Source organism: Schistocerca serialis, chromosome 1 (genome assembly GCF_023864345.2).
Source record: "Schistocerca serialis cubense isolate TAMUIC-IGC-003099 chromosome 1, iqSchSeri2.2, whole genome shotgun sequence".
Lineage (NCBI taxonomy): Eukaryota > Metazoa > Arthropoda > Insecta > Orthoptera > Acrididae > Schistocerca > Schistocerca serialis.
This window is the reverse complement of record NC_064638.1, coordinates 708,221,866-708,238,576: the sequence shown is the minus strand read 5'-3', so window position 1 is coordinate 708,238,576 and position 16,711 is coordinate 708,221,866. Positions and strand designations below refer to the sequence as shown.

Genomic DNA, 16,711 nt, shown 5'->3' with positions numbered 1-16,711 from the left:
GATAGTTCCTGTGAATTATTATCAGTGGAGGTTACACTCAACAACCGAGCTAGGTTAATAATTGGCTCCTTTTACTGACCTCCCGACTCAGCAGCATTAGTGGCAGAACAACTGCGAGAAAATCTGGAATACATTTCACATAAATTTTCTCAGCATGTTATAGTCTTAGGTGGAGATTTCAATTTACCAGATATAGACTGGGACACTCAGATGTTTAGGACGGGTGGTAGGGACAGAGCATCAAGTGACATTATACTGAGTGCACTATCCGAAAATTACCTCGAGCAATTAAACAGAGAACCGATTCGTGGAGATAACATCTTGGACCTACTGATAACAAACAGACCCGAACTTTTCGACTCTGTATGTACAGAACAGGGAATCAGTGATCATAAGGCCGTTGCAGCATCCCTGAATATGGAAGTTAATAGGAATATAAAAGAAGGGAGGAAGGTTTATCTGTTTAGCAAGAGTAATAGAAGGCAGATTTCAGACTACCTAACAAATCAAAACGAAAATTTCTGTTCCGGCACCGACAATGTTGAGTGTTTATGGAAAAAGTTCAAGGTAATCGTAAAATGCGTTTTAGACAGGTACGTGCCAAGTAAAACTGTGAGGGACGGGAAAAACCCACCGTGGTTCAACAACAAAGTTAGGAAACTACTGCGAAAGCAAAGAGAGCTTCACTCCAAGTTTAAACGCAGCCAAAACCTCTCAGACAAACAGAAGCTAAACAATGTCAAAGCTAGCGTAAGGAGGGCTATGCGTGAAGCGTTCAGTGAATTCGAAAGTAAAATTCTATGTACTGACTTGACAGAAAATCCTAGGAAGTTCTGGTCTTACATTAAATCAGTAAATGGCTCGAAACAGCATATCCAGACACTCCGGGATGATGATGGCATTGAAACAGAGGATGGCACGCGTAAAGCTGAAATACTTAACATCTTTTTCCAAAGCGGTTTCACACAGGAAGACCGCACTGCAATTCCTTCTCTAAACCCTCGCACAAACGAAAAACTGGCTGACATCGAAATATGTGTCCAAGGAATAGAAAAGCAACTGGAATCACTCAACAGAGGAAAGTCCACTGGACCTGACGGGATACCAATTCGATTCTACACAGAGTACGCGAAAGAACTTGCCCCCCTTCTAACAGCTGTGTACCGCAAGTCTCTAGAGGAACGGAAGGTTCCAAATGAAGGGTCGTCGAGCAGATGCGCAAAACTATAGACCTATATCTCTGACGTCGATCTGTTGTAGAATTTTAGAACATGTTTTTTGCTCGAGTATCATGTCGTTTTTGGAAACCCGGAATTTACTCTGTAGGAATCAACATGGATTCCGGAACCAGCGATCGTGTGAGACCCAACTCGCTTTATTTGAGACCCAGAAAATATTAGATACAGGCTCCCAGGTAGATGCTATTTTCCTTGACTTCCGGAAGGCGTTCGATACAGTTCCACGCAGTCGCCTAATAAACAAAGTAAGAGCCTACGGAATATCAGACCAGCTGTGTGGCTGGATTGAAGAGTTTTTAGCAAACAGAACACAGCATGTTGTTATCAATGGAGAGACATCTACAGACGTTAAAGTAATCTCTGGCATGCCACAGGGGAGTGTTATGGGACCATTGCTTTTCACAATATATATATAAATGACCTAGTAGATAGTGTCGGAAGTTCCATGCGGCTTTTCACGGATGATGCTGTAGTATAGAGAAGTTGCATTATTAGAAAATTGTAGCGAAATGCAGGAAGATCTGCAGAGGATAGGCACTTGGTGCAGGGAGTAGCAACTGACCCTTAACATAGACAAATGTAATGTATTGCGAATACATAGAAAGAAGGATCCTTTATTGTATGATTATATGATAGCGGAACACACACTGGTAGCAGTTACTTCTGTAAAATATCTGGGAGTATGCGTGTAGAACAATTTAAAGTGGAATGATCATATAAAATTAATTGTTGGTAAGGCGGTTGAGATTCATTGGGAGAGTCCTTAGAAAATGTAGTCCATCAACAAAGGAGGTGGCTTACAAAACACTCGTTCGACCTATACTTGAGTATTGCTCATCAGTGTGGGATCCGTACCAGATCGGGTTGACGGAGGAGATAGAGAAGATCCAAAGACGAGCGGCGCGTTTCGTCACAGGGTTATTTGGTAACCGTGATAGCGTTACGGAGATGTTTAGCAAACTCAAGTGGCAGACTCTGCAAGAGAGGCGCTCTGCATCGCGGTGTAGCTTGCTCGCCAGGTTTCGAGAGGGTGCGTTTCTGGATGAGGTATCGAATATATTGCTTCCCCTACTTATACCTCCCGAGATCACGAATGTAAAATTAGAGAGATTCGAGCACGCGCGGAGGCTTTCAGACAGTCGTTCTTCTCGCGAACCATACGCGACTGGGAACAGAAAAGGGAGGTAATGACAGTAGCACGTAAAGTGCCCTCCACCACACACCTTTGGGTGGTTTGCGGAGTATAAATGTAGATGTAGAGTTAGCAGCTTTCACTCAGTTAATACTAGGCAGAAATCAAATCTGCATGTGGAATGAACTTCCTTGACTCTTGTGCAGAAAGGAGTGCAATATTCTGCTGCATCCATTTTCAATAAGCTACTACAAGAACTCAAAAATCTTAGCAGTAGCCCAAACTCTTTTAAGTCTAAACTGAAGAGTTTCCTCATGTCTCACTCCTATTCTGTCGAGGAGCTTCTGAAAGAGCTAAAAAATTAAGCAAATTCCAGTGTTACATTGTTGATTTTCTTTATTTAAACTTACAACTTGTCACCTGAATATGTTTTTCATATTTCATTTTATCTGTTTCTACTATCGTGATATAATTTCATGTATTGACTCGTTCCATGACCATGGAGACTTCTCCTTAATTTGGTCCCACGGAACAATAAATAAATAAATAAATAAGAAGCTGAGACTTAGCTGTGATTGTATTAACACTCACTACTTCATACTTTAATTATTTTTGTGGGATGGGTAGGTGGGGGGTTGTCACTGGACTCCACACACTACAGAGGAATTGCCTTCCTGAACATGTGCTGTAAGATCCTGTCCAACTGTAAAAGAGCTGTTTGGTTGTGGGCAACATCTATGTACTATGACTTCCCACCAAAAAAATGTGAACTACGGCAAAGACCTTTACGTGCTCTTCATAGATAAAACTTCATTCACCTGAAGAATCTGCCAGATTTCCTAATCAAATCTGGATACCCAAGAAACTTTATAGTCTAGTTAAGAGTTTGTCTCACTGATTCAAAATGCTAAGTGAAGCTCAGAAACCAAATCGAGAAGAGCATTAACATAATCACAGGGCTGAAACAAAGAGATGCTGTATCACTGATGTAATTCAACATGGCTCTAAAAACTATAAGAATTTTGAAGGGATGAAGGTCAAATGTCAGAAAATTACACATGTTCCGACAACATACTCACAGAAGCTCTCCTGCTTCTGTGGGTAAAGTTTGGAAGGTAGGAGATGAGGTACTGGCAGAAGTAAAGCTGTGAGGATGGAGCGTGAGTCGTGCTTGGGTAGCTCCGTTGGTAGAGCACTTGCCTGCGAAAGGCAAAGGTCCCGAGTTCGAGTCTCGGTCGGGCACACGGTTTTAATCTGCCAGGAAGTTTCAGAAATTTTTTGATCACCCTTTATACAAAAGTATGCATTGTACCATTACTTCTATCCAGATACAAGCACAGAAAATCCTAAAAAACTTGTGGTGGCCTCAAGGCCTCAGAACTGTGTACAGAACTCCTTACCGATGTAACACAATCCTTTACCCAATAGTATGAAATACAGTAGATTGCTTTTTACCACATACAGGAATCACTGAGTAGCAGACAGCTACATTGAAAGTATACTGCTGAATATTATTAAGCTACTGAGTCGTGAGTGTGTCCAAAGACGCACACATGTCTGGGGGGGGGGGGGGGGGGGGGGGGCTAATAGACCAGCACCTCTATTGTACTATTGTATCACACATGGCCTCCTACCTTGCACAACATAAGAATCAACCATTTCTTGGAGTGTCAGATCCTCCACACTCACTACCAACCAAAAACCTTCCTTGCCATCATCAATGTGACCTCTGCACATCTGACATACACTTGGGTTGTCAGCATTAAACACTGATGTATCCCAACAACTCATGCCAAGTTCTTCATAAACCTCATTAATTTTGACAGCATTCAACTTCATCCTTTCCCATTATTTCTGCACATACAAGGAAACAATTAGATGGCTGGCTATGTGAATTAAGATAGCCTTGACTTTAAGTAAACCTTTGTGGGCCACAGCACTTCACAGAAGCTGCACATACTGAACTGGTAGAAGTTCACACAAGCACAATTTCTCCGCTTCAACAGCTGCCATCCCTTCAATATCACACAACTCCCATATCATCTCCAACAGCAAGTCCCTCAATATCTATACCCATAACCTCTCCCAGACTTTCCCTTCCCACAACAGTCCCACTACCTTTACCGACATACAATCCTTCCAGTTAATCTTCATATAGGCCTTTCAGACTCTTATAGCTTTTACCAGAAATTAGTCTCTCCTCCTTAATAACTTCGTGAGGCGTGCTTTACAAGAAAATCTTTTATTTATTAAGATTCTTGGTCATGTGCTTTGATTTCCCACCTTCAAGCACTGATTAAGTACTTATGTAGCCTTTCTTATGGATCCATTATTTAACTGCCCTCTACACACTCATCATAATTCTCAGCCAAACTCGGTGACTGTCCTCCGCGCCCCCCCCCCCCAAACATTCACTAGTCCCCATTCTAGTGAAGTCTGTTTATGATATATCCACAATGGGTCTTTTCACTCTAATTTATTCTGGCAACAACAATTACAATCACTTTAATATGACTTATTTTGTTTTAGACATTTCGTTTTGGATTAATATTCCTTCTTGTTTCATGTCATTTTGTTCTAAACACAATTAAAAATTGGTAATGATTTTCTCTGGTATTCTAAAAGGTGTTCAGCAACTGAATTTCTCATTTGCAACCCACTTGGTACATCATTAGTTTCTCATAAACAAGTAAAATACTGACTTTGGCTCAGAATCAGATAATCATTTTTGAAGAACAATATTTTTTGCCTTTAAGGGGTGGTGGTTATTGTTGTTGTTGTTGTTGTTGTTGTTGTCTTCAGTCCTGAGACTGGTTTGATGCAGCTCTCCATGCTACTCTATCCTGTGCAAGCTTCTTCATCTCCCAGTACCTACTGCAGCCTACATCCTTCTGAATCTGCTTAGTGTATTCATCTCTTTGGTCTCCCTCTACGATTTTTACCCTCCACACTGCCCTCCAGTACTAAGTTGGTGATCCCTTGATGCCTCAGAACATGTCAACCAACCAATCCCTTCTTCTAGTCAAGTTGTGCCACATGTATGAGAACTTTTGTAACAAATCAGTTCAAATACAACAAAAGTATGCAAGTACACACCCATAAAAGACTTTCGTAATTGGCAAGATTTTGGAGTCAGTGGCTACTTCTTCAGGCAGAAGTGTTATGGGGAAAGAAGAGGGGTGAAGGAAAAGGACCGGACATGTTTGGGAAAGTGGTAGATTTCGGTAAAGTCACCAATAACCGCGGGTCAGGGGAGACTTGCCGTACGGGATAAGAAGGCAAGACAGACTGGTGGGGACTGCATTGGATGAGACTTGAAGGTGGACAACAGGGTAATATGCAGACAGAGATTACAGCTTAAACATCATTCACAAGTTAATAAGAGTGAAAAGCTATGTGCATGGTACATAACAGAGGTGGGAGGGGGGGTGGTGAAAAAGCAATGAAAGATGTAGAAAACTTAAAGTGAAGAAAATAGTAGTTACATTGGAGAAATTAATGTTAATTAAGTCCAGGTGGGTGGCAAGAACCAAGGACAATTTGTAGTGCTAGATCCCATATGAAGTTTTGAGAAACTGGTGCCTAGGAGTAGAATCCAGATGGTGCGTGTGGTGAAACAGACGCCCGAGGTCATGAATGTCACGTTGCAGAGCATGTTCTGCACCAGGATATTCTGAGTCACCAGTATACACCCTCTGCCTATGCCCAATCATCCTAATTGATAATTTGGTGGTAGTCATGCCAATGTAGAAGGCCGGACAGTGTTTACATAACAGCTGGTATATGACTTGTCATTTCATAGGTGGCTCTCGCTTTGATAGTATATTACAGTGCTGTTATAGGTGGTGGTAGGAGGCTGCATAGGACAAGTCTTACAGCAGGGACAGTCACAGGGAAAGGAACCATACGGCAGCGAGATGGATGCAGAAGGAGCATAGGGTCTGACAAGAATATTGCGGAGGTTGGGAGGGCGACGGAAAGCTATTCTAGGTATGGCGGGCAAAATTTCAGACAGAATGGATTTCATTTCAGGGCATGATTTTAGGAAGCCATGGCCCTGTTAAAATAGCTGATTTATACATTCCAGGCCAGGATAATACAGGGTCAGCAATGGTTTGCTCCACATTTATTTTTTTTTTTGAGGGATCAGCAGTACCAGTATTGGATGTAATGGCCCAGGAACTCTGCTTTTTAACTAGGCTGGTGGGGTAACTACGGGCAGTGAAGGCTTGAGGTGAGAATTGTGGTGGATTGCTGTAAAGAGTCTGCATCCAAATACTTTGGCTAGTCCGCTTCTTGTGTATTCCTTGCACTGGCACCGTGAGTCAAATGTCATGTGATTATTGGAGCAAGGTCCATCTGTACTGAGCAGTTTGTCGACCAGGAAATCTTGGGCCTATTCAGACAAGTATTGGTTGATACGTCTTACCCTTTGGCATTGTCCAAAATACATTTGTACAAAACTTAAAAGCCAAAGCTTCACTCGTAAATATAGGACAAGCCCTATATTAATCTACTAAACAACACAAAAATGTTGACCTCAGCAGCAGTAGCTTACTCTGCAAATGTAAGCTGACCCCATACTTCTCGACGGATGAATTTCGGAAAAAACCTCATCTGAAATCAGGGTAAAATGGTAATTGTCTGGATCAAGGAGAACGCCTCACAGCAAGAAAGCCTTTTAAATACCCTCCACTGACGAGGAAAGAACAACCTAACAGATCCAAAAGCTAAATATAGTTTTCTCTATTTTTAATGCGTCTCTTAACTACAGTAATTTCAACAGTTGAAAGCAGTGGCAGCCAACCATCCTGTCTCCCTACAATTTTAATTGTATGTGTGATACATCATCTCAAAGTTTGAATACGGTAAGGAAAGTTATGAAAATAAGCTAGGAGTTAAGGAGACAACTTACCAAATTGTAGAACCACCGAGTTAAAAAAAAAATAGAGGGAAACATTCCACGTAGGAAAAATATATCCTATCTATATATATCCGAAAGCATTTTTTTTTTGTGCTTGTCGACAACTCAGCCCTTCCACTCTTCGATGAGTTGCTCTCCTTATCTCAAAGTTTGTTGTGTTATGATAGCATGCGCGCTCTTCATGTTACCCAAACCTCGATCCTTCTGAGAATACTAAACACTAAAACCCTTTCAAAGCAGTGCTTTTTTGTTAACAGCACATGAATATGTTAATTACAGCTTTCTTCATCCTACTTAGCATGCATACAAAATATGGAATGTGTATTTATTTCATTGACAGCAAATCTGGCAAAACAGCAAAGATAAATGGGCATAGCAATAATTATAGTTTACACATAAACAACAACATAGAACAGAAATGAATGGATTACATTCGTTATGAGTTGTTGACTGTATGTAACTGGAGGTAAAAGCAGCCCCCAAGTACATCATGTACGTTTTGTTAGCTTTTCCAATTCTACAGTAACACAAGAGAATGAAATGCCAACTTACAGACATTATGGTTTTCAGGAACCAAAGTTAATTATAACTAGACAGGAATAATTTATATTTTGATGTATCTTACTCGCATATGTTCTTCAGATTACACCTTTTTTGCGAGATGAGGTAACAATTTACTGATCTATATTCCAGCCCAAAAGAGAAACTTCATCAATAATTGGCTTTAGCACCAATTCCACTCCACAACACAGCCAAAACTGAAAGCTATAATTTATTACATTTTCAACAAAAGGAGAAAAATTGAAAATAAATGAAATCAAATGAATTTAGCCAAAATGGCAGTTTACTTCAACAGTAACACCTGATCAGGTTGAAACAAAGTATCACACTTAGTTCACATATAATGTTCCTCCATGACACAAATGTCCTAAACACTTATTTATGTACAGTGTTTGTGACTGAATTATTGAGTGACTTCTGGCAACAAAAACTTACAAAAATTAAAAGTGATGGCTAGCATCTTCAAATTTCAATCTAAATTCCATCCAATCACTGGCGGGCAGTCTACGGTACAATATACATATATACGGTGTAAGCAAAGGACACTTTCACTCATATACATCTTCTTTGTCAGCAATGTATCTTACGATATCAGCGGGCCTCACTAGTTTCTCTGCATCTGAATCTGGAATTTCAAATCCTGGAAAAAAGTTAGTATGTCAGTAAGATTTCATAAAGGGAACTACAAAATGACAGGTAAGTATTGTACAATTTCAGATAAAAATGGCATGCAACAAATATAAAGAATAAACAAAATAGTTAGAACCTCCCAAACTTAGAGTTCTGGAAAACTGACATACTATCAAAGGAAAAGACCATGTTCAGCATATTGATTTTGCAGTTTTATTGCCTGATGCTTTCATCTGTTCTAAACATATCAGCTTCAACTATCATTGGTCATTGATACAACCTTGTGCAACAAGGTGAATACTGTAACAACTTATGTATACACATATCATGTTTACTTAAGATGTGACACCATACACATTTTTGCAAAATGCCCTAAAGATAAACACTAACGGCTTAAACTATCCAGTTATGTATTAAAATTTCTATTTTTTAAAGGGTTAAGCGGAATATGGTTGAAAACTGTGTACTGTGTATTACACATCTCACAGTGTTTGTGCTTTTTGTGTGTTCTTATCTCCTTATGTTATTTCATTCTTTTACATGGAAGTGAAGATTAAAGTTTAATTTCCTGCTGACAACTAGGTCGCCAGAGATGGAACACAGCCTATGACAGCTAAAGGATGGGGACGGAAATTCGTCATGTCCTTCTCAAAGGAACCATACATACACACAGTTGCTTTAAGTAGTTCGGAGAAACTACAGAAAACCTAAAACTGGATGGTTGAAAGGAAATTTGAATCCTCTTATTCCAAAATTTGAATCCTCTTATTCCAAAGAAGGAAAAAGATATATTATAAGTTAACCGTGTTTCCGACAGTCAGTCATTGATGTACATTGACGCAGAACGTTTTGGCAGAGTTAATCATTTTTTAATTCGACTGTTTTTTTAATAAGTACATGGCAAAAAAAAATTACAGTGCTAAAATTTTAATTACAGTACATAAATAATAATTTACCAAATTCATCCTCCATCGCCATTATGACTTCTACATGATCAAGAGAGTCCAAACCGAGATCATTCATAAAATGGGAATCCAAGGTGAGCTGTTGAAAATAAAAATAAGATTTTATAGTTTTTCTTTAGGAATACAATGTACAAAAAGTCACATGCAAAGACAAATGTCTGTTTTATTGATGCTAAAAGACAATTTATATGAATATAATTTTTCATTGTGACAACAATGATGTGATTCAATAACTCTGCAAACATGTAATAATGTCCTCAATTTCTCTGCTAGGCTTTGTAGAACTTGAGGAAACTTCCTTGGTATTCTGCACAACAAATTACAACAAGGCAAGAAAAGTTTTTGCCATTAGTGTTGTTTATCTCTATTATTATACAAATCAAACAAAGCAGAATATTAATACTTTCCTGAAATTTGTGCTCAATTTATAAACAGTTCTTAAGCTCTGATGAGACCAGCTAGCATTTTCAGTTGATTACCTTTCATTAATTACTGCAAACTGATAATGTGCTTGAAACAAATCATGCAGGCATGCACAATTACATGAATTGCCAGAAAATTGATAATGTTTTGAAACTATTCAGCTGTGCAGTGCTTTGAAGTAACAACAAGAATCTTGGAGACTAAGAATAAACCTGTGCCTCTGATAAATGGAGCAATTAGATTTCATATAAGGTCTCAAGTCACTGGCTAACCAGTAACTGAACATAGGCAAAGTCACAGAATTCAGTTAAGCATAAAGTGAATCAATGACAACAAAGAAGCAATTCAGAAGGTCACAGAATATGCTTGTATTGGAAATATCTGCAGCTTTTGCCATTCCCGAGAAACTGACATGGGCACATTGTTCATTTAGAATGCCAGTTGTGTTTGATAAATGTTAGAGATCTAGTTCTTAACATAGTTTTTAAATGCAACATCAAATTGTGAATAAAAGTGAAACTGTAGAGCTGCACAATAATAAGCCAACACATCATTAAAACCAATAGGCCCACTCCTTTTGACGAATAAAAGTAGCACACACAACTGTGCTTTTGTAACTAAAACAAATCTGTTACACTTAATCATATTGACACATTAGATACTCATTATGATCACTTGGAAGGACACGCACACAGAACTACCTCTCACTGCTACAAAAATCATAAATGCAATGGCATTCTGAACACGTATGACAATTATTCGACAATTCAATGGATGTATTTCAATGAACAATAATACACCTGAAACGAGATTAGGAAATTATTTTCTTTTCACACAGCAGGTATATGTTGTCTAACCACACTGTTGTCTATAAGCTTAGTGTTTAAACCTTTAGGCACGAGATATGCTGATGGTATTTTCTCATCATATGACTCACCATGAAGAGACAACAATTGCATGACCATATCATGTAACCTGCCATGAAACAGCAATGGCAGCATGCCCTTAGCACGCAACCTGTTATGCTAGGGTGTCCTCCCCTTGTGACCCTCCATGTGTCAACAGCATTCATTTGTACACAGATGGTAAACAATGGCATTCACTTAATGCTGTTTGCTTATACTGAGTGAGCTTCTCCGTACGAATTAGACAGTACTTGTGCATATTATGTTAAATGCATTGTTCATCTTCCTGTGTTCTGTAGTTTAATGGCTAATATATATGTCCCATTTATTAAAAAAAATAAAAATAAAAAAGTGAAACTGAACTGTATCTTGGATGTGTTAAAATGACAGTTCGATTTGTCTGATTTTAGTTTGACAGACACACATTTGCACTCTACACGCTGACTGCCACGAGCCCCCTGGCGGCCACAGCAAAGCCTCATGACTGAGGCCGTGGCCTGATGGTGAATCATCTACCACTATGTGCACGGCAGTCAACATGATAAATAAGAATTGCATCACTACCAGAATTCCCAGATATTACATATGAAAAAGCAAGGAAGGTTACGTTTTATATAAGTAACAGCAAATGTGAGCTTCATACAATAATAGCAAAATGTCAAGCCACATATTCTATTAGCCTGAAAATGAATTTCACCCTGCAGTACGTTCTTCCAATGAAGAGAGTACATGAGCTGCTTTGACTTTGAAGCAAAGTAGTTAATCTCTCATTGTTTCCAATTACATGTCACTGTCATTCGTAGAATGTACTGAAGAAAGCAATTATTTGAACAATGTCTTTCCCATATGATTATATGAATTCATACCTCCTTTCTTCTATTTTCTTGGAATGTCTCCTAATGCTTCATGTAAGGAAGTGGGAGGAGGGAAGGATGATTAGAGATTAATGTACTGATAAGAGGAACATTCGAGATGAAAGCATAAACACGGACTGGATGTGGGAGTTTAAGGAACCATCACAGAATATACTGTGGAAAATCTAAATTTACTGACAGCAAGACGATTTGAGCACTGCTCCTCCCAAATGAAAGTCCAATGCATTAAACACTGCATCATCCACCATGTTTACTCTTGTGCAAACATGTTGCTACTGTATGAATGTTTACAACTATTTTCTACTAACATTCCATTTTATAGATGATATCAAGAAATTGATTTTGATCAGTTTTTCAAAATGAGAGCCACAGTTGATGATGATACTTTTGATTTTTTTACGGTTTCTCTCCTGCACATCACAAGTTACGTAAATCAAATGGTTTCTGTATGTTAAAGACAGAAATATTCAAGTAACAGATTTCTAATAAAACTAGATTTGATCTGGAATAAAATTGTTTGTCATAAGATAGACTGTCAGGTGGATTACATTATCAATTACGCTGTCTAATGATAACTTCCAGTAACCCTTAAAAAGAAGCCTGAAATTAATCAGGAGATCTAAAACCATTCCACACGAAATAAACCAACAGCATCCAAGTCACTCCCATGGTGTTGAACAATGCACAGTTCCAAGCACAATATTCTAAGGTATGGAATTCTACGTTAAACACCACGTCTGCTATCTCTTCTTCGTATGGAGCCAAAATTGGGAATGAACAACTTTAAATAGGTTTTCACATTGTGGTTTTCAACAGCTGATTTAAGATACACAGAATTTCACGTCACTGTTAAATCTTGCAACAAAATAACTATCTACTTGGCCAACAAAGCATAAATAGCCTACTTTCTATAGCTGTAAACATTAAAAGCTTTATACTAACACTACCAATCTCCATTATGTTTGAGCCTGACAGTGGATAGGAGAAACATTTGTAAAATTGTATATTATGTATGTTAAACATGCCTCAATGAATATCTGAACATTAGTTGGACAACTCAGCATGCAAATCACTCTCAAGAACTTGGAAAATAACAAATGCCACACATAACTAGGTCATGAAAGATATTATGCACTTTGTAAGGATATGTCATTTAGTTATGTAATGAACATTACACTGTACATATAACATGATTAAGTACGAATCTTTAACTGCGTAGGCAAGTGTCCTGCTTTGTAACTTCCTAACAATTAAAATTTTATACAATCTCTCAAAGATTGTGCTACCCAAGCATGACATCTTGGTTCTTACAAGTGTTTCCTACAAAAGGGAAGAGTTCTGTGTGGAAAATGCTACTAGAACTTTAACATAAATCAGACCTTGTCTAGTTTTGTAGCTGGACTTTCATTCATAACAGTAACTGACTTCTACTCTATTGCAAAGAAAATATTGCTACTAAAATTAAATTATTTCTTACACTACTATATTTCATGTACAATCATACCTTATTTGGATCTACTTTATCATATAGCCTTAATACCAAAAGCACTCTGTCCTTTATAAGCTCAAGAGTGAGTGGTTCCTTGGCACTGTAAAATCGTTTTGGCGTTATCTGAAATAACGAAAGAAATAATATGAGTGTACCTTATCTGCAGTGACCTTGTCATAAGCTGCACAAACTTTAAGCACTCTTTCGCGAATCTTGTCCATTGTTGGCTTAGCCTCGGCAAAGTGTCGAACATGTCCCTTCTGCCAGAAACCCTGTTATCGAGGTAAGATTTAACATCAGATACAAATGGCTTAAGGTCCATAGCTAACTTATAATTAACTACAAGTTAAAATAGAAATCTCAAACCTTTTTCTGATACTTTCTCAGTTATGCAGTATAATATTAGAATCAGACTAATGAAATTTCAACAATGCAGATCAAAATATTGTGCAAATCCTACAATGATATCTAGCTGCATATCTCAGAAAGCATAGAACATCAATGCCAAAACACTGAAGTTATGTCAACCATTTAAACAGTCTTCGTAATTGCACCATCGGCACTGACAGATCATTTCATTTCATCATACACAAATAGTGAGCCATACCAAGAAACATAAGAACTGAAAATGAAACATTTACGGTAAATGTATCCTTCAAATAACAAATTGACTACCATATAATTCATTGGTCCATTTGACTTAGGTATCACATTTCTTTTGGACACTGTCTTTTTCTCGCACATCATAACCTCCCTCCCTCCACACTCATACACTGCCTGCAAACAGTGGTAGGAAAATACAGTTCGTGTGCGGGGTTTTTTTGTTAGGTCTGAGGAGTATCATTGCCCTGAAGCTTAGTGACAATATTAATCTTGATGTGTCTGCCAACCACTCAGGACCTCAACTCTACTGTGAGTGTTTACTTTTGCACCTTCCAGTAGTTGTATTTTACATCTCACAGATTGTTAGTTATAAGAATTTATTCTTGGTTAGTAAACAGGTATGGCAAGTAATGTATACTATTACAAGGTCACTGGGGTTATTGAATTCACATCTGAAAGGTTGACACTGCTGAAATTTAAATGTTTTCTTTAAAAAAATCTGTAGCTGCTATGTAATTTACAATTTCCAGACTTCAAACCACCCAGAACTAATACACCTTGCATTTACATAACTTTAAGAAACATGACTACAGTACTTTATTTCCTCCACTGATCCAATACTCAATTCTGTTCTGTGTGACCTATGACTTGTGTAAGCATAACTACATCCATAATAAAATCAGATGGCAAGTTTCATATCTTAGAAACTATTTTCCAATAATGTATGTGTACATCACTACTTAATTGCTAATTATTTTCAATACTTCTTCAAACTCAATGAATTCACAATATGTGAAGCACTGTATGCAGAACTTACTACACAATTCATTCATTGATATTCCTTTATGCTGTCTGCAGTGTGAAATACAGTAACTAAATTTCTACAAATGAAGCGGGCCACCATTGTTTGCATCCGAACATGATTCTGATACTTACGAAACACATATGTCACTATTATGACATCTGGTTGCAAAAACGCCTGCCTACTTACGTGACACTTCAGGTTTTATATGAATAACCTACCTGAGCAAAGGCCTAATGCTTCCTCACCACAAAATATGACTACTTTTTCTACTTTAACACCGAAATCGCAGTGAGGCAGTAAGCACGTATCTACAAGAAGGTGTGAATATTGGTATTGTGCCTAAAGTTTATCTTAACCGAAATGCAATGCACTGAATAATGTTTGGTACCGGTCATCATCATATAGAGAACAGGTATAATAATTTTATTCTGAAAGAACATCTTGCCTGAAATGCTTATTCACGATATGAGGTAACCAACACACAAATCAGCTGGCCGATTTCAAATACCCCTGTGCACTTGAGGAACTATCGTGTTTTCGTTTACCCCTCAGCACAAGGAGGCACATTTCCTGATGGAGAGGTTTTACACTTTACTGTGCGAACCAGTCATTTTTTATATGCCAACTGAGAAAATCACAATCTATGTTTACACATTCCGTGCAACTTTTCTTGTCTTGAGGTGTTAAAGCAGAACATTAATGCCGACAAGAACTAACCTGGCCGGAAAGTATTTTTGGCCTTTGAATCGTGTCTAACAGGTTGTTTTGGTGTAAATACTTTTGCTGCACACAAATTGCTGCCATTCTAGGCAAAGTCCTAAATGCACACACATTTCTCGCCAAGACACACCGCAAACCTTGTGCTATAGCAGCCATTTTCGCGCAATAGAACCTTTGCCACACTTCGACCCCCTGCTCCTTGAATGCTCTATTTTGTAGCCGCAACCAAAGATGGCTGAAGACGAACTCTTGAGGTGTCTGAAGATAATTATCACAATCTTACAGTAAAAATTAGTTTACTCACGGGTAGCATTTAACAGCAATAAGAGCACTGCTGAACGACGGGGAGAGATGATCATCCTTTATTAAGTTCTTAATTAGCTTTCCTTGCTGAATTGTAGCTTGGAGTAAACAAAGATAAAGTGGTTAACGTCGATATGTGGTCCATTTCTCCGCTCGGAACCGCGTGTTTTACAAAGTTCAAGGCGATACAGAGGACTTGAAAAACTACCATGGCTTAGCCTCAAGCTGAAAATATTTCTGAAGTTGAGTTCTGTTTGAATGAGGTTTTGATGGGAACTCGTCTTCATCTGCTGCACAGTAACTAGTCATTAATTGACTTGAAATGTTTTACTTTTCTAATCAAATGAATTTATTGTGGAATGGGCTGAAGTTATAAAGTTTTGTGTGCAGTAATTTTATATTTAAAGGTATTCCTACAAATATTGCTTCCTTCATAACTATGACTATTCCTTTGTTGTATCTGACACTATAACGTTTTTTCACACATTTCGTGTCATAAGCTTCCTTTTTCTGTTACATTTAATGCACTGGTCTCTTTTTATATTGGTATAATTGTTCAAAAATGTTCTCCTGTTTCTGTTTTTTCCCACTGACTAAAATGTACGCAACGAGATGACACAAGGGTAAAGGCCGCTTTACAGTAGGTGTGAACAGAACGTCATATCGGGCTAATTCGCTTAGCCCAGTGCCGAACGGTGAAATTAAGGTCCTGAGATACTACTTGTCATACAAAAAGTCGGAATTGAGGAACTAACAATAAAGAAGTTCATGAGTCATGACTGTCCAAAGCAAACTCCATAAGGCATGTTCTTGATCAGTGTTTTGTGCTGAAGTGCTAAGAAGTGAAACATTCAAAAACATCGATATGTATTTGTAGTGATAATATATACATACAAACACATTAAACAATGCTTAAGGTCGGTTCACACTGGCTGTCCTGTTCATGTCACGTCCCATTAAAACACTCGCCAATGCATTTCAAATGGCGGAATCCACTTTGGCCGTCCCGTTACGTCACGGCACAGCACCTTCAATGATTCTCGGTAAGAAAATTTTGGCAGTTGACGTCATCCGACCATTGTTGATTAAGTCATCCGCAAAAGTAGCGACGGGCCAACTCTCGTTTACACCAAACCGA

The 16,711-nt window shown here is 38.3% G+C and overlaps 1 protein-coding gene across 2 annotated transcripts; it reads right to left on the bottom strand.

Moving 5' to 3' along the window:
• Positions 1-8,120: 8,120 nt before the first annotated feature.
• LOC126480989 (acyl carrier protein, mitochondrial) lies at positions 8,121-15,479 on the bottom strand. 2 transcript variants are annotated; one of them, XM_050104432.1, is made up of 4 exons: positions 15,268-15,479; positions 13,298-13,414; positions 9,442-9,529; positions 8,121-8,495 (listed from the first exon to the last, which is right to left on the bottom strand). In XM_050104432.1, the coding sequence occupies exons 1-4, from the start codon at positions 15,424-15,426 to the stop codon at positions 8,404-8,406; spliced, it is 456 nt and encodes a 151-aa protein (XP_049960389.1). In that variant the 5' UTR covers positions 15,427-15,479; the 3' UTR covers positions 8,121-8,403. The 2 variants fall into 2 exon arrangements, with proteins under 2 accessions (XP_049960389.1, XP_049960398.1); XM_050104441.1 differs by lacking the exon at positions 13,298-13,414 and adding an exon at positions 13,158-13,265 and having other exon boundaries at positions 15,268-15,476.
• Positions 15,480-16,711: the final 1,232 nt, after the last annotated feature.

Coding starts and splice junctions, on each gene's coding strand:
- LOC126480989 (XM_050104432.1), bottom strand. CDS start 15,426: ATGGCTGCTATAGCACAAGGTTTGCGGTGTGTCTTGGCGAGAAATGTG. Junction 9,530..13,297: donor ACAAGGTCACTGCAGATAAG/GTACACTCATAT, acceptor TATTTTCAACAG/CTCACCTTGGATTCCCATTT. Junction 8,496..9,441: donor GGCGATGGAGGATGAATTTG/GTAAATTATTAT, acceptor ACTTTTTTCCAG/GATTTGAAATTCCAGATTCA.